This window comes from Pogona vitticeps, chromosome 1 (genome assembly GCF_051106095.1).
Source record: "Pogona vitticeps strain Pit_001003342236 chromosome 1, PviZW2.1, whole genome shotgun sequence".
Lineage (NCBI taxonomy): Eukaryota > Metazoa > Chordata > Lepidosauria > Squamata > Agamidae > Pogona > Pogona vitticeps.
The window spans coordinates 171,468,984-171,488,099 of record NC_135783.1 but is presented as its reverse complement, the minus strand read 5'-3'; the positions used below and the strand labels follow the sequence as shown (position 1 = coordinate 171,488,099).

Below are 19,116 nucleotides of genomic sequence, written 5' to 3'. Positions count from 1 at the left end.
GCATATTGTGGAATAGGTACAGAAAAAGGCAGTTAAATTACCAGTGGGCTTAATTGCTTCTACTTCAAAAGAAGCTGTAACATTAAAGGCTTTTTAGTTGAGAAAATAAGGTGAGTAACAGGAAATATGATAGTGGTTTATAAAACCATAAATTATGGGGAAAGTTATTAGAGATTACATCTTTTTTCTGTACTTCCAAGTTTAAGTTTATTGTATTAGCTAAAAGCTGTCACAATTGTTTGGAATACAATACTTGTCTTAATACTATAGCCATTATCTCCCAATAAACAAATTGCCTGAAAATTCAGGACAGGCAAAAACATTTACTTCGCTCAGTGCATCATTCTGCTATGAAATTTGCTTCTTTTTCCCTCCTTTGCCTCCCCCTCAAATGGTACAAATTTTGGCTCTTAGTAAAATGTGACAAGAACATACTTTCAATTATCATCCAGAGAATCAATGCCCATTTCAGATTTCAGCTGAGAAATTTGTGTTCAAATGCTACTCACCAAGTTTCTTGGCTGTCATTCTGAGCTAGTCAGTCAGTGGTGTGGTTTGGATGAAATAAACCACAATTTAGTGTTATGCATATAAGCCATAGTAGGTCTCAGGCTCACACAAAACACTTCCAGCACAGTTAGAACAGCTACTATTTAGTGCTTAATATTAGCTATGATTAAGTGAAACAAACCAGCTTCATCAACCCTGGTTTAAAGTTATTTTGTTTCAACAGATCTTACTTATGTGTCACCACATAGTTAAATATCTGTTTGTGATATAAAAGAACTGATATTCATGATATTCAAGAATATCTCAAGCTGTAGTAAAAGTTTCTAGCCTCTTCAAAGCCATAATGAAGAAGGAAAAAGGAGGGAGAGTATGCAAGGTACATGGTTGCTCAGACTTGCAGGATTGAGAGTTATAAGTAAACTCTCTCATTTCAAAGAAAATACTGTAAGATAATACGGTATATATAGTGAGAATATGCACTGCCAGCCTTTAGCAAACTCAGGACTTGCATTCTTGAAAAAGAAGTATATAGATTGTTCCATAAATAATCAGTTTACACTCTCTGAGCTCCTTCAAATGAGGAACACTAGATGATAATAAATAAATACTGTACTGTATACATTAACCCTAAGAATATTGGACATAATCATCTGGAGAAAAATGTGAACAGTGCATCTTCATTTGGAAATCTTACCCCTCAAAAAGCAATTGTATATTATTTGAGGGAAGAAAAAAATTACAGTATCTGGTTAAGTTAGAACTATTATTAATTAAATAACATTTTGGTAAATAAAAGCATATCTGAGGTTGTTTGCATTGTCAACATGTATCACTCTGTTGTCAATAGATTGAACATCAATTTCTGGAAATATCTAGTGATTTACATTTTCCAATCATTTTTTTAAGTGGGAATTCTGACTTTTATCTTCCACTAGTCTAAGCTGTGTTAAAAGGGAATGGAGAATACCTTTTCAGTTCCTTTGGCTTTTATGTTTTGGTGATGAAGTCAGATTTAAGGTTCTCAAAAAGTGGTGAACTTTTATCAAACAGAATCTTCTTGCTTGGAAAAGCAAATTGTTTTAAGATTTTCAGTATTCAGCATGTGTATGTTTTCCAGATAGGCATTTGCTTGTGTATTTTGTTTCATATGCTGCTTCAAACTTTTTTCCCTCCCATTTTTTCATATTTTTTCTGTTCTTTCTTTTATTCTCTTCTCTTCTCTTCTCTTTTCTCTCTCTCTCTCTCTCTCTCTCTCTCTCTGCTTTCTGCTCTCTGGATGCAGCCAAACGCAAAGCATGGAAACTAAATCGTGTTGGTAGCCTGCGAAATATATACAGCAGCAGCAGCACCAACACTGAAGGTAACAAAATTAAAACACCATGTTGTAGAGTAACTGCTCCTTTTCCCAAGCTGAATCTTCCCTGTTTCTCTCTTTTCCCTAAATATGAGGATAGAAGTAAAAATTTGCCCAAAGCATGCGTGTTTTCATGTTGTGTTTGCAGACTCATTCCCCTGGTCTTTTCATCTTTCTTTTTGTGTTTTATTTTGCCATTCATGTTCCTTTCAGTTTACTTAAATTTTGACCTTTCCCTCTAGTTGTGGAGTAGTGATGTTTAAATTACTTCAAGAAACCATTTTCTTCATTTTTTTTTATTTTCCCTTTATATATGTGGGCACCCAGTGTAATATTTCCCAAGTTATTACAGTTTTTCAAAGTGTTGGTATCAGGTGTAATGATCTGTAGCCAAATACAATAGTGTGCTGTGACATTTAAGTAACAGTCTTAATTTGTTTTGTGAAAGCATTCTCCATAATCCAAAAGCGAGACAGAGCCAGACCATTTGCATGTGCTACTCTTGCTTGTAAATTCTGTATATTGTTGTATTTCTAAAGGTCGCCTAGTGCCAAAGTTCACAAATTGACTTACATTGCTGTTTTCAGTGAAGACAGCCATCATGGCTTTTGTATAATAGCAGATTGGATTTGTTTCCTTCACCTTCATTTGAACAATGCAATTATAAGGTGCTTTCTTTTCTTTTCTTTTCTGGTTTTTTTTTCCTGTAATGTCAAAGGTCAAAATTACTCAGAAACCAAGAAAGTAGGGGGAAAAAGCTTCAGCCACCACTTCAGAGAGTGTGTGAATGGTGATGGCATACAAAATGCTTGATGCAAAATAGGTCACAATTCAGTAATCTCCTTGTAATAGGGGCATTTTTTTCACTTAAGTGCAAACCAAATGGGTCAAGTAATCACAAGCACATGCCCTTACACTAATTGACTTATTTTGGGATTATTATAACTATAATATTTTTCTTAATGTCACCATTTTCTGGGCTATTGGTTTTACTGATTGAGAAGAGACAGCATTAAATCTCTTGTAAATTTTAAATTGCATGCTATTTCTGTAAACAAGTCCCTGTGTTCACATTCTGAACATTAACCTTTGATGATTTATATCACAGTCTTCCCTTTTTGGGCAATTACTACAGTATATCTGGCAGTTGCCCTCCTTATACTATGAGATAAAATGTATGTGGGATACAAAAGTGCTTTTTTACAACCGCTTGTTAAGAAGCAGTTTTTACTATAATTTTGCTTTATTTCCCATTATGAAGTTTAAATCGTCACATTTAAAATACAAAAAACTATCTCTTTTACCATTTTTGTTCTTACAGAAGGCTTTCAGAAAGAAAATGGGAATGAATTAGGCATAAATACCAGCTGCTAATGTTTTGTAAAATATATGTAATGTAATATGACCATAAAATTCATTTTTATATTTAAAAACCTACAATTTTTTTTACTGTTTTTGGAAAATGCTGCATTGAATACTTTCTATTTTGCTTTTTCTTTTGTTGTCGCTGCAAAATGTTTCATTTGTCAAATTTTCATAATCTTATATTTCATTCTCTCCTCTTGAGAAAAAAAATTGAAACTGTGTGAAACTTGTCTGGCATCAGACAAGTTTATCCTAAGAATGTTGCAGCCGACATTGCTACTAATATTAGACAGAAAACCTGCCATGCATTTTATATTTCTGTTTTGTATAACATGTGTACAGTACCCCAAAATGTGTCAGATAATTTTGTTGTGCCAAAAAAAATAGAAGCTTCACTGTCACCCTAAACTCAAAACTTACATAGCCTTCACCTAAGAATTCTGATGATCTATAGGGTCTGAAACTTTTCAAATGAAATCTATTTTAACTTTATTTTTTTATTTATAATCTATATATGCCGTCTTTCTCCTAATGGATCCAAGACTGCTTAAAGTAATAAATAAAATAAAGTTAAAAGCTATGTAATAAATTATTACAATATTAAAAAAACATTAAACAGATATATTGAGATGTTGGATTTGGTTACACATGCCTTAGTTACATCCTGTTTGGATTACTGTAACACGCTCTATGTGGGGCTGTCTTTGAAGACTGTTTGGAAACTTCAGCTGGTGCAAAACTCTGCAGCCAGACTACTGACTGGGGCCAGCTACAGGGAGCATATAATGCACCTGTTACAAGAACTGCACTGGCTACCAAGTCCGTTTCCAGACCCAATTCAAAGTGCTGGTCGTTACCTATAAAGCCCTATACAGCTTCGGTCCAGGCTACCTGAAGGACCGTATCTCCCTATATGCACCTTCTTAGTGATTAAGATCAGCAGAGGAGACCCTCCTCTCGGTCCCCTTGCCAGCACAAGCACAGCTGATGGGGACAAGGGAGAGGGCCTTCTCTGTGGCAGCTCCCAGGCTATGGAACGCTCTCCTTCGGGAGATCAGGGTGGCCCCTTTCCTTTTATCCTTGCAAAAAAAAAGTTAAAGACCCATCTCTTCAGGCAGACTTTTAACAATTACAACTGAGTCCCTGAACCCCATTTTAGCAGATATTTTAGTCTTTTCCATGTTTTACTCTTTTAATTTTGTTTTAAATCATATATTGTTTAATTTGTCTTTTAGTATTTAGCTTATTGTGTTTATAATTGTGTGAATTTTAATATTGTGAGCCACTTTGGGTCCCTTGTTGGGAGAAATGTGGCATGTAAATAAAACTAATAATAATAATATATTAAAAACTCACAAATAAGACCAATATTAAAAACACAAGTAATAGAATACAATAATCTCTTTTAAAAATCCCCTTATCAACCAGTCATTTAAAGAAAAGCTTGCATGAAGAAAAAAGTATTCATCTGCTTGCAGACAAACAGCAAAGATGGGGTCACCCTGGCCTCCCGTGGGAAGGAGTTGTAGAGTCTGGTAGCAATGACAGAGAAGGCCCTCTCCCATGTTCTAAGCAAACACACCTGTGAGGGTTGTGGGACTGAGAGAAAGGCCTCTCCTGATGATCCTAATATCTGGATAGGTTCATAAACGGAAATATGGTCTTTTAGATAGATTATCTGTTCTTTCATGTGTATGCCTTTTTAATATTTTCCTCTGAAAACATTTTGCCTGAAGGGAAATAAGAGTCATAGCCTTCTGCTCTAATAGAACTGACAGCTTGTAAGGAATGATCATGTGTAGACTTGGCTTCATTGTCTGTCATGGTCAGGCATCTTCTAAGGGCGGAGAATCCACCACTGGCATGGACCAAGCCTTTGTTTCCTGATGGAAGGGTAGCTGTTGACATCAGAGAAAGGATGCAAACAGTTGCCTCCTCCTGCTACTTGCCACTAAGTCTCCTAAACATTTTAAAAAGAAGGGGCAAAAAGCTGTATGTCAGACTACTGAAGGTGTACCAGAGTGTCCTGTATGAAGCTAGGAAAGGAGAATCTCCTCTTTTTTAGGTGACAAATAACTCACTGAAGTTTTCTAACACATACAGATAAAACACTAAGGCTTCCATATCCTCTGCAAGGAGGAGGTGGTTTTGGTGTTTTTTCCTTTAATTTCATGATGCTTACGGTACCACACTATTGTGTTCTGAACTATAATCCCTATCCTACCTTAAAATTTCAAGGCTGTGATAATGAATGTAAGAGAGATTTGAATCCCTGTATAATCTTTCAGTTAAAGTTTCTTCTCCCCGAGGTACAGTGTTTTGGTAATCTTCATGAACAAACAAGTTAGCAGCCTTTGTTAATCCAGTACTGGTGATGAAATTCATTTCAGCCAGTCAGAATCCTTTGGCAATGTCTCTAGTTATTCTTCCAGAGATGTTCCCAATAATAATGAGTTAAGAATTACCAAAGCATTTCTACAGTCTAACAGTAGAAATGGTCATGAAAACAGTATGGCTTGTTCATCCTTATCTTAATATCTCTGTTCGTATTCATCCAAAAAGAATTATAGATATTTTGTTGCAGAGTAAGAGATGCTTGTCTAACCCAGCAAAAGTCCCAATCGAGCACAATTTCACAGTAGCAAAAGAGCTCAGAACAGAATACTAAAGATACATGACCCAGAGCAGGTAGTGGATAAAAAGAGGACCTGATAGAAGGAAAGTGGAGGCAGAGGTGGGGCTGATAAAGGGAGACATCATAGAGAAATGAGAGTCTGAGAGTGTATCTTCCTTGGGTCCAGCGGACAAAAGATATTGTGCTTAGAAAGAAAGCAAGGAGATGGAGAAGCAGGACCTGGAGCAGACTGTAAACAAGATACAGTGGTGCCTCACAAGACAAGCGCTCCGTTTTATGACGAAATCGCATTATGACGAAGTTTTTGCGATCGCAAAAGCGATCACAAAACAATGTTTCCTATGGGGGAATTTCGCTTTTGATGATTGGTTCCCTGCTTCGGGAACCGATTCTCGCAAAACGATGATTTTCCTACAACTGATCAGCTGTTTCAAAATGGCCACTGGGTAAAAAAAAATGGCTCCCCGCTCTTTTCTGGGACAGATTCCTCGCTGCACGGGCAGCGAAAATGGCCATGCTATGGAGGATCTTCGCTGGACGGTGAGTTTCAAGCCCATAGGAACACATTAATCGGGTTTTAATGCGTTTCTATGGGCTTTTTAATTTCGCTTTACGATGTTTTCGTTCTACAGCGATTTCACTGGAACGAATTAACATCGTAATGTGAGGCACCACTGTACTGAAATTTACATGCTCAGCTTCAATTTCTGATCATTTGTTCCTTCTAATACAAGACTTAGAACATTTACACTGTACACAAATTTGTCATCGGCTTTATTAACCTCTTTCTCTTGTTAAGGAAAAAAAAAAAGGAATCATAGACCAGTCAGTGCATTCTACTATTTTACTATTTCTTAAACATTGGTCAAAATCCTACTGAATATTTTATGCTGGCTTACATCCAGGACATCCCAGAATCAAGCAGGAAGCCAATGAGCTTGTTTCAGAAACACATGCAATGTGTGTACACCCTGTTGCTCAACTCAGTACCTATATTCCACACCAGGTTGTAGTTTCCTGACTAATCCCAAGAAAAAACCTGCACAAGGAGTATAAAAATAATCCAGTCAATAAAGTTAGTAATTAGAGATGGGGACGAATCACCATTTTGTCGATTCATCCTGCTTCATGATCTGCCAAAGTTGACAAAGCACGAAACTGCTCCCCATGAACTGATGAAGCACAAATTTATTCGTCTTGGGGGTTAGACAGCCAGAGGCTGTCTTTTAAAAAAAAGCTGACCCTGCCACCCCCGCAGCGTGCCCCCCTGCCTCTGTCGCCTCCCTACTTTGGCGGCCACTGCCACACCACTGCCACCACCACCACAGTCTCCAGCTGGCCTCCGCCACTATGGCCTGCAGTAAGAGACACTGGCTGCCCTTTGCAAAGATGGTGGCTGCGGCTTCATTTGGGGTAGGGTAGCTGCAGCCTCCATCTTTGCAAAGGGCAGCCTGGATTCCTTTAAGGCAGGTTAACGGAATCCAGGCTGCCCTTTGCAAAGATGGAGGCTGCAGCTTCCCTACCCCAAATGAAGCCACAGCCACTATCTTTTCAAAGGGCAGCCAGTGTTCCTTACCGCAGGCCGTGGTTGCGGAGGCCACTGCAGCAGGCAACAATGGATGACAGTGGCAGATGGTGACAGTGGCTAAGCTAGGGAAAGGAAGAGAGTGGGCAATAGGCTGTGGGGGTGGGAGGCTGTGGGGCTGGGTGGCTGCCTATTGGCCCGCCAATCAGCTGATCGATGGGCCCATAGGCAAAATGAGAAGGCCATAGGAAGATGGGGGGGGGTAGATAAAATGGGGCAATATTCGTCCCTTCAGTTTTAATGAATATTCCAATAATTTTTTTAATTTGTCCCCATGTCTGCTACTAATACATGCCAGGGAAAAGGTGTAACTGGTGTACCAGCATGAATAGACAATCTGTTTTCTTTGCCATAGAGGCTACCTGCTCATCCACTGATTATTAATGGGTCACAGAGTGTCCACCCAGCTCACACACTTCCCTGCTATGTACCTGTTCCTTTGGAAAAATGAAATTTCATCTAGGAAAGAAATCCACAAACCATGGAATTGCTCACCCACAGGGTTTCTGTCTTGTTACAATTTGTCTGTCCTCACAACCTCCAGCCCCCCTTCAAAAATTGCTGGCTTGTCATGGCAAAGGGGTTTGAGTAATTCAGAGAAGCTATGGGCTATGCCATGCAGGGACACCCAAGACAGACAGGTCATAGTGGAGAGTTCTGACTAAACACGATCCACCTGGAGCAGGAACTGGCAAAAACACTCCAGTATTTTTGCCAAGTAAACCCCATGAACAGAAACAAAAGGCTAAAAGATGCTGGAAGATGAGCCCCTCAGGTCGGAAGGCATCCAGCATGCTGCTGAGGAAGAACGGAGGACAAATACAAGTAGCTCCAGAGCTAATGAAGTTAGGCCAAAGCCAAAGGGACACTCAGCTGCAGATGTGCCTGGAAGTGAAAGGAAAGTCCAATGCTGCAAAGAAAAATACTGCATAGGAATCTGGAATGTAAGATCTATGAACTTTCGTAAGCTGGATGTGGTCAAACAGGAGATGGCAAGAATAAACATTGACATCCTGGGCGTCAGTGAACTAAAATGGATGGGAATGGGCGAATTCAATTCAGACAATTATCATATCTACTGCTGTGGACAAGAATCCTGTAGAAGAAATGGAGTAGCCCTCAGAGTCAACAAAAGAGTGGGGAAAGTTGTACTGGGATACAATCTCAAAAATGATAGAATGATTTTAATATGAATCCAAGGCAGACCTTTCAACATCACATTAATCCGAGTTTATGCACCAACCATCGATGCTGAAGAGACAGAAATTGATCAATTCTATGAAGACTTACAATACCTTCTAGAACTGACACCAAAGAAAGATGTTCTTCTCATTATAGGTGATTGGAATGCTAAAGTCGGGAGTCAAGAGATAAAAGGAACAACAGGTAAGTTTGGCCTTGGAGTTCAAAACGAAGCAGAGCAAAGGGTAATAGGGTTTTGTCAAGAGAACAAGCTGGTCATCACAAACACTCTTTTCCAACAACACAATAGGTGACTCTACACATGGATGTCACCAGATGGGTAATACCGAAATCACATTGATTATGTTCTCTGCAGCCAAAGATGGAGAAGCTCTATACAGTCAGCAAAAAAAAGACCTGAAGCTGGTTGTGGCTGTGATCATCAGCTTCTTATAGCAAAACTCAAGCTTAAACTGAAGAAAGTAGGAAAAACCACTGGGCTAATCAGGTACAATCTAAACCAAAGGAAATGCAAGAAAGCAAAGTGGCTGTCCAACGAGGCCTTACAAATAGCAGAGAAGAGAAGGGAAACCAAATGCAAGGGAGATAGGGAAAGTTATAGAAATTGAATGCTGACTTCGAAAGAATATCAAGGAGAGACTAGAGGGCCTTCTTAAATGAACAATGCAAAGAAATGGAGGAAAATAATAGAAAGGGAAACCCAAGAGACCTGTTCAAGAAAATTGGATCTATTAAAGGAACATTTTGTGCAAAGATGGAGATGATAAAGGACAAAAATGGTAGGGACCTAACAGAAGGAGAAGAGATCAAGAAGAGGTGGCAAGAATACACAGAGGAATTATACCAGAAAGATCTGGATGTCCCGGACAACCCAGACAATATGGTTGCTGACCTTGAGCCAGACATCCTGGAGAGTGAAGTCAAGCGGGCCTTAGAAAGCCTGGCTAACAACAAGGCCAGTGGAGGTGATGGCATTCCAGTTGAACTATTTAAAATCTTAAAAGATGATGCTGTTAAGGTGCTACACTCAAGTGCAGTAATCTACAGAAATATGCCAGCAAGTATGGAAAACTCAGTCTACATACCAGTCCCAAAGAAGGGCAGTGCCAAAGAATGCTTCAACTACCGTACAATTGCACTAATTTCACACGCTAGCAAGGTTATGCTCAAAATCCTCCAAGGCAGAATTCAGCAATATTTTGGCTGAGAACTCCCAGAAGTACAAGCTGGATTTCGAAGGGGCAGAGGAACTAGAGACCAAATTGCAAACATGCACTGAATTATGGAGAAAGCCAGAGAGTTCCAGAAAAACATCTACTTCTGCGTCATTGACTATGCAGAAGCCTTTGACTGTGTGGACCACAGCAAACTGTGGCAAGTTCTTAAAGAAATGGGAGTGCCTGATCACCTTATCTATCTCCTGAGAAACCTATATGTGGGACAGGAAGCAACAGTTAGAACTGAATATGGAACAATTGATTGGTTCAAAATTGGGAAAGGAGTACAACAAGGCTGTATATTGTACCCCTGTTTATTTAATTTATATGCAGAACACATCATGCGAAAGGCTGGACTGGATGAATCCCAAGCCAGAATTAAGATTGCCAGAAGAAATATCAACAGTCTCAGATATGCAGGTGGTACCACTCTGATGGCAGATAGTGAGGAGGAATTAAAGAACCTCGTAATGAGGGTGAAAGAGGAGAGCTCAAAAAATGGTCTGAAGCTCAACATAAAAAAAACCCCTAAGATCATGGCCACTGGTCCCATCACCCCCTGGCAAATAAAAGGGGCAGATATGGAGGCAGTGACAGACTTTACTTGCATGGGCTGTATGGTCACTGCAGATGGTGACAGCAGCCAGAAGATTAAAAGACACTTGCTTCTTGAGTGGAAAGTGATGACAAACCTAGACAGCATCTTAAAAAGCAGAGACATCACCTTGCCGACGAAAGTCCACATAGTCAAAGCTATGGTTTTTCCAGTAACAATGTATGGAAATGAGAGCTGGATGATAAAGAAAGCAGACCGCCAAAGTATTAATGCTTTTGAATTGTGGTGTTGGAGGAGACTCAAGAGTCCCCTTTTGAGAGCCCCCTGGACTGCAAAGAGAACAAACCTGTCCATTCTGAAGGAAATAAACCCTGAGTTCTCATTGGAAGGACAGATCCTGAAGCTGAGGCTCCAATACTTTGGCCTTCTCATGAGAAGAGAAGACTCCCTGGAAAAGACCCTGACGTGAGGGCAAGAGGAGAAGGGGATGACAGAGGATGAGATGGTTGGACAGTGTCATTGAAGCTACCCTAATGAATTTGACCAAATTCTGGGAGGCAGTTGAAGACAGGAGGGCCTGGCGTGCTCTTGTCTATGGGGTCATGAAGGGTCAGACACAACTTAACGACTAAACAACAAAAACCCCTCCAGCCATCACTTTATCCACATACTGGCCAGGAACACCCACAATATTTTTATTATTATGTAATTGAGAGAAAAAAGGTTGGATATCATCATACTGGTGGCATTGTTTCCTGAATTGTTTCATAGAAATTTTGAATATTGCCCTATGGTACTTCATAGCACAGTGCCAACATACTGATGAACACCCAAACAACATTTTATGTATTCGCGAAGGCTTTCATGGCCGGGATCTAATGGTTGTTGTGGGTCTTTCGGGCTCTTTGGCCATGTTCTGAGAACACGGCCAAAGAGCCCGAAAAACCCACAACAACCAACATTGTATGTCTTAATCCATAAAAGAGTGGTGGTTATATATTTGCTATCCTTCAAATACAAACAAATTTCCAGTCTCTTAACCCTCTATAGTCTGTTTTCCCAAATCTACAGTAACTGGTGACTAATTAATCCACTAACCATTCACAGTTAAAAATAAAATAATGAATGATGGCAACCTATGAATAGGATTTTTGTGTGAAATCTGTTTGATGGTCAAGTTGCTTATCCTTAAAGATGCAAAATTAGCCATGTGGGAGTTTCTCTGCATGGAAACTGGCCACAATTAGGCTAATACTCACTGTTGTTAATGCAGTTTGGGGTAATTGGGCAAGTTGAATTTGACAGATTTATGGTACTAATGCACTATTACTATCAGCATTCTCAAGCATCAGAGGTAAATTTAGGAAACTGTTTAATAAAATAGCATGATTGGTCTCAAAGGGATTTAAACTGCACCAGCTGTGATATAACTAGATTTAAAAGTTAACCATTTAGTTGTGACTCAAGAGTTAGAGTTCATGCATCTCTAATCAACTCAGGCCTGTTGCAGTTTGTGTGTGTGTGTATGTGTGTGTGTAAGGAGCAGTACATGCAAACTGTAACTATGCTCTTGCTCTAGCACACTAGTGTACTAAATAAGCTTCTTTCCCTTGTCCTCGTTGTCATCCCACCTTCCTATGTGTTTTAAAAGAGAGGCTGTCTGTGTCCATCATGTCACCTACCAGTCTTGTCTTGTCTTTTCTTTTTTAAAAAGGGATGTTGGCTCAGGTGAATTGAGCAATTAGCCCTTAATTATTTTTCACACATTTGTTCTACAAGCTAAACAAATGAAATAATTCTGGTATTGCTGAATATTATTTCTGCTACTGATTCTGGAGTTCCTGCTCTGATGGTGCCCTCAGATTCTCTGTGCCCATGTGGGCATTTCATGCCATGAATTTGTTTGTTTGTTTGATGCGCTGCCCAGTGAGTGAATTCCCGCTACTCTGGGCAGTGTACAAGCAAACCAATCCTCACAACCCTCAGCCACTTCATTCCCATAAACAGACTGGTGCTATAACCGATTCAAGTGCAGTAATCTACAGAAATCTGAGGTTCTTAAAGGCTGCTTTATGTAACTCTTGTCTTGAGTGGTTTTTGAATGTTGGGAGGGACGGAGTCTGGCACGCCTCAACTGGCAGTTTGTTCTACAAAGTGGAGGCTATTATTGAAAAGGTCTGACTCCTTATTGTTACCTTTTTAGCTTCCTTTGGCGCGGGCTGCCTTTAGCATTTTGGATTGAGAGTAGTGTGCAGCGCTGGAAGTTGTTTTTTGGATTTTTATTTTTATTTTTAGATTTACCTTTACTTTGAAAATCAAAACTGGCATGTTGCAAAGGGAAGCTGTGTACCACAGCACAATCTCTGTCTCAAAGAAGGTGTTTTTTCATAAACAGGAAAAGGGGGCTGCTTTGCCTGCTTGCTCCCTTGGTTATAACTTGTGATATGGGGTTTTGTCTGAGTTTTTATTCATGTGTCTTACATATGTGTGTTTGTGTTTTTTGACCAACACAATTTTGTCTTCTGTGAAGGGGAAAAATTTTGTGCTTTGTGAGGGCAGATAACAGATACAGCCTTTGTAATTTAGACCACTGGTTCTTAACCTTGGGTTACTCAGGAGTTTTGGACTGCAACTCCCAGAAGCCTTCACCGCCAACTGTGCTGGCTGGGGTTTCTGGGAGCTGCAGTTCAAAAACATCCCAGTAACAAAGGTTAAGAACCATTGATTTAGACCTTGCCTCTACTTTGTATGCAGTTTCTTGATCAAGATATTGGTCTTTAAATCTCATCAGCTTTCTTTCTGTCAATTAGAAGCTAGAGCAACAATGTTTTTGTCTTTGAAGTTTAGACCTCATCTCTTCTTTGTACGTGGGAATTTTTTTTTATTTTGTCCTCAGCTTCCCATCTGGCCAATTGGTGCAGTGTGATAGTAATTATTCTGTATGTTGGCACACTCCAACGGCAGTGATTTTTAGGAGTATGCAAGACATTCAAAGTCCTAACCAAAAATATTGGGGATCCCTAATTAGGATCCCTAAAAAGACTATGTGGAACCTTCAACTGATAACAGTGTTTGGCAGCTAGACCAGTACCTCCCACTGTGATCATATGACACTGATTTTGCACCAGTTACAGAGGCTACCAGTAGTTTTCCTGCTTTAATTCAGTGTTGGTTATCACCTTTAACACTCTAAACAGTTTGAGACCCACACACCTATTGGACCACCTCTGCTTATGTAAGCCCTGGCACCAATTGAGGTAGTCTGGGACTGCCTTTTAAATTGTATTGTTAATTTTGTTTGGCCTGAATGTCTAAGGAAAAGATCACTTGATATTCTGCCCCCACCCCACCCCCAAGTTTGGAACTCTTTTCCTGAGTCACTGTGAAATATTCAGCAGGGTATGTAAAGCAGCACTGGTTTAGCGGGCCTTTGGATGCTGTTAAATTTTTTAAAGTGCTATTTTATTCTTTTCTCTGTGTTTTCACCATGTGTGTGTATTTGTTTGCGTATTTATTACTTTAATTAATATTCTGCCCTATTTATTTATTTATTTATTTATTTATTTATTTATTTATTTATTTATTTATTTATTTATTTAATTTAATTTAATTTAATTTAATTTAATTTAATTTAATTTAATTTAATTTAATTTAATTTATATGCCGCCCACTCTTAGTGCCAGGGCACTATTCTGAGCAGTTTATAGGCATTTAAAAACCAAAACGACCATGGACACTAAAATATAACTCAAAAAGCGGTAGCAGAACATAAGCAAAAAAGCCAGTGGTACCAACAAATGTGCACAATAGAGCAGGCTGGAGGGGTGGGGGTGGGCGTGGGGGTGCTCAGCCAGGGTCAGATTGAAAAGCCTCCCTGAGGAGTAGTGTTTCAAGCTGTCTCCTATATGAGAACATCAAGGAGGGCAGGTGTATTTCCCCTGGGAGTTGATTCCATAGTTTCAGTCCTACCACCAATGTGGCCTTTCCTGTAGTGGATTACTTTGGGGCCTCTTTCAAGGCTCCGGTGGGCTGGGCAGATAACATTGGGGAAAGTCACTGTGTGAGGTAATTTGGTCTCAAACTGTGAAGGTCTTTATACATAAGCATCAAGACCTTGAACCTCATCCAGGATACAACAGGTAAGCAGTGGAGTCTGGCCAAGAGTGATTAAATCAAATATACTGACACCAACCACCAGTCTGGCCACTGCATTCTGAACCTGCTGTAATCTCCGGGTCAGACTCAAGGACAGCTCCACATAGAGAGCTTTGCAGTAGTCAATCCGGGAGATCATCAGTGCCTGCACCAATTCCTGAGGAAACCCTTGTCTAGGTATGGGCACAGTTGGGCAATGAGTCTAAGCTGGTTAAAGGCTAATCTGGACATAGCTGCCATCTGGGAATCCCAAGAAAGAGCTGGATCCAGAAGAATTTGATCCCTAAGTGGGAGAATGCCATCCAGTTCATGGACAACTCCATCCAACTTTTTGGAGCTCCCACCCCACCCCCAGGAACAATATCTTCATCTTGTCTGGATTCAGTTTGAGCCTGTTTGCCTTGGCCCATTCTAGTACTAAAGCAAGGCATCACTCATGCGTCTGGATGGCCTATATTGCAGAGGTGGTAAAGGAGAGATAGAGTTGTGTGTCATCAGCATGATACTGATGATACCTTACTCCAAATCTCCTGATGACCTCCCCCTGCAGCTCTGTGGCACACCCCACAAGTGAGGTTCCAAGGGGCTGACAATTCATCCACAAACTGTACTCTCTGGACACATTAATCTCCAAGAACCTGTCCAAAAGGGTACCATGGTCAACAGTATAAAAAGCCATTAAGAGGTCAAAGAGGACCAACAAAGTACAGCGCCCCCTGTCAGCGTCCCTTAAAAAGTGACCGTGCAGTGTGACTAGGATTGTCTCAGTACCCAGTCACGACCTGAATCTGAACTAGAACAGGTCAAGGCAATTCTGCTCTTCTACATATGTCTAAAGTTAGTTAGCCATGACCCACTCAATCACCTTAACCAAGTAAAGCATGTTGGCAATCGGATGAAAATTATTAAGATCATTCGTACCAACTGTGGGCATTTAATAATGGGCCAGATGATGGTTTCTTTCATGTAGGGAAGAAATCCCTCCCTTAGTGCAGAGCTGATAGTAGTCACGCCCCTGTCCATCTTAGTCCCATTGGCAGCCTTTATTAGCCAAGCTGGGTAGAGTACAGAGGTAGTAGGTTTGCAGCCAACCAGCAGCCTGCACACTTCCTCCACTATTACTGTGTCAGACTAGGTGCAGCAGTGGTACCCTGCCCAAAATTGCTAAATTGCTGGTGGAGTCAAGATCAGCACAGATGGTTTCAATTTTGGATCTGAAGAAAGCTGCAAATTGATCACTGAAAAAATTAAAATGAGGCCGTAATTGATCAGAGTTAGTCGGGTCATGAACCACCGAGAAAAGTTCTGCTTATCACTTTGCAGCCTCCCCAGTAATCTCAATGTTAAAAATGCTTTTCATTGCCTTTAAGGTGCTGGCATACTTACTGGTCATGTTCTTAACAGCAGCCAAATTTTGTGCTGTCTGGTCCCTCCACCTGCTCTCCACCTGTCTCCTTGCTAACTTCATAGCTCATAGGCCCTCAGTATACCAAGGAACAGGGTGAGCTCTGAAGTGGAGAGGGCATTTGGAGGAAATCGTGTCAGCCACCCAGCTCATCTCTGAGTATTGGCAATCTGCTTGGGCTTTGACAGGATCATCTACCAGGTCAGCTGGAAACCTCCCAAGGCCTCCAAAAAACAGCTCCGGGTTGAGAAGCCTGCAAGGGTGGAACAATTTCACAGGTCCATTCTCCCCATAGATGGGGGTCACAGTGGACAGGTCAAATCACAGGAAGTGATCTGTCCATGATGGTGGGCAGGAAATCATCACTATCAGCTTACGCCACCAAGAGCACCAGGTCCAGAATGTGGCCTGATGAAATGCTGGGATAGGTTCATGGCTGTCATGGAATCCATGAACTTCAGGGCCAGTTCCAGCAGTTTGGACTCAGTATGGATGTTAAAGACCCCAGCTAACAGTAACCTGGGAGACCTCAACACAAGATGAACTTGACCAGACCTGGCAGGGAGAGTGGTGCGTCACAGGGAAAGCTGTACACCAGCATTATCCCAAACCTATCCCTGAGCCCCATCATCAGGTGCAGACACATCACGCCAGGGCTCGAGAGCACAGCTGTCCTGCTTATATGAATGGGGTACCTGTAAATAACTCCCGTTTGATCTCCCCTGATGCTATACAAAGAAACTGGAGGGCACATCTGGGATAGGGGAATCCCTCCCTCATTACTCACCCAGGTCACTGTAATACAGGTCAGATCTGCACTCTCCTCATTAATTAGATCATTAATAAAGTGGAATTTATTGTTAACAGATCTGGTATTCATCAGTAGGAGCATCAGGCCAGAGGGGCGTCTGAGTGGGTAATCACATTCCTGTTGGGGAGATGAGAAGTCAGAACATGTGACAGGCAACAATTGCCTGGCATATATTTCCATGGGCCTTCTTGCTCACAGCATACCTTCCCTGCCTCAGCACCATCTGGATGGGATAATTATCCATTGCACAAAGCACTTTTGCTATCTGAGACTGTTACATTTAAGTATAATGTAAGTCATTTTAGGTGATCTTAGAAAGCACAATGGCATATTCAACAAGCAAGCAAAATTACTTGAGAACTTTACATTCTGGCTGGGGTTGTTTGCTTTCACAACTTTGGACTTCATCTTTCCCATCTCCGATTAGTTACCTTTCATTGTTGCCACTAAACTCTTCATAAGAATTCTCGTAGGAAAGACTGCCAATCATCAAACAATCAAATGATGTGGCCTGGCACAATTTGCTGATGGTTGGGGGCAGCTGCTTGCATGTGGACTCCAGTTGCCTGTAAGGCTTATCCCCTGCAAAAAGAAAAGAAAGAAAGAAAAAAGAAAAGGAAGAAAAAGTGTAATGAAAAGTACTTCCATGACCACGGTTCTTCCTATGTCTGGTTCATAAGGCTGATAATGTCATCAGCAGGGGACATTTTTCATAAACTGAACACTTCCTACTTCTGTCCTGTGGCCCCCACAGCTCCTGTATATTTCCTTTCATTGTTTGGAAGCCATTCTGCAGGATTACATAGGGGTTGTAGTAGCTGCAGGACAGAAGTAGGAAGCATGTAATTAAAAGAAAATGGCCCCTGTTGATGACATCATCATTTTTATATGGGTATAGTTACACAAAGAGGAATTCCGCCAATGAGGCCTGAGCTAGTGGAATTTTTTCCGTTCCTTTATTTTCCTTATATGTCTTAAATCAGCAGTTCCCAACCTTGGATGACCCAAATGTTCTTGGACTGCAACTCCCAGATACCATGGGCAGCACAACTAGCAGTGAAGGTTTCTGGGAGTTGCAGTCAAAGAACACCTGGGTTATTCAAGGTTAGGAACCACTGTCTTAAGTGACTGTATGTGTGTAGTGAGATTTTGCCCATGCTTCAATTTTCCCAAAGGCTTAATCCCCCCCCCCCCACACACAGGTATTTGGAATATGCAAAACAAGCACTAATTTTGATCTGAGCTTTAATCATGAATATTTGATTCTCAAGAGAGAAAAATGCCAAATATGTAAATAAATACATGAATATGCGCACTGAAAAATGTGGGTTCCAGCACTAATATGTAGTAGAACACAAACCTGGTTGAAATTTTCTTCTAGCTGAAATTAAATATCTAAAATAGTTTAGTTTTGTGCATGCTAAGAAGAGTGATATTTCATTATTTATTTTAAATTATTTATATTGTAGCATGCATATACCCATTTCAGCAACTCAGTGGTTACAGATCTTTCAGTTTCCTTGCAATTTAAGATTTATTGAACTGCATTGACACTCCAACCATTCCTTTTCCCCACTGGATGTCTGATAGAGCTCTCTATAACTTAGATTTATTTACTTCATTTCCATCCCTCCTTTCTTCCAAAATGGGACTTGTGGCAGGTTTTTATATCGTTTTCAGATTGAGTTGAAGTGCAGATGGACTGCTGCATGTACAGAGACTAGTTTTCCTCTCTTTTCCTCACCCCAGACTCAGCAAGTTCCTTATGGGTTGCAAGATTAGACTATGTCTAGATGGACGGCATATAAGTGCAATAAATAAATAAATAAAGAGAAAGGGAGGTGATCCCTGCCTATCACTCAGGCCTTTTGGGCTGTCCCAGCTACCACTCAAACACGTTGGACAATAGATATAGACTCTGGCTTCTACCTGTCTTTGTGTATTAGTAAAGGAGGATGATAAAGACAGGCTCTACATAGGCTCAGATGAGCTCTGTTTCCATATTATAGTCTCATTTCTGTGCTGCTCTGGCAAGGTCTAGGTATGAATTAAATCAGGAGAACCCCAGGTATCAGACAAGTGTGTGCTTGCAAAACACTATATTTATGAAGAGTTTCTGTCTGAGGGAAGCCTGCTGAGAGGTCTGAAATGTATAATCTCTGACTGTAGGTTTCTGGCAACAATGTGAAGCTGATATGTAACTACTAAATCTCCCTTCACTTTATATATAGCATTTAGTTTTACATGAGAGTGGGGAAAGCATTTTAGATATCCTCAGAGATAGGTGTTAGTACTTAACTGCCATTTTTCTTTAGGAATT

General features: G+C 40.5%; 1 protein-coding gene across 10 annotated transcripts in view; it reads left to right on the top strand.

Annotated features, from left to right (window-relative positions):
- Positions 1-19,116, top strand: part of AGAP1 (ArfGAP with GTPase domain, ankyrin repeat and PH domain 1) — a 528,918-nt gene that overhangs the window by 420,372 nt on the left and 89,430 nt on the right. For 5 of the 10 annotated variants that reach the window (XR_013537918.1, XM_072977372.2, XM_072977369.2 and 2 more), the window contains one exon: positions 1,793-1,870. The exons of the other annotated variants lie outside the window; for them this stretch is intronic. Coding sequence is in view for 4 of the 5 variants with exons in the window: in XM_072977372.2 (XP_072833473.1) it covers positions 1,793-1,870 (78 nt within the window). In the remaining variant the exon portion in view is untranslated. The remainder of the gene's footprint in view (positions 1-1,792; positions 1,871-19,116) is intronic. 10 annotated transcript variants of the gene reach the window in all.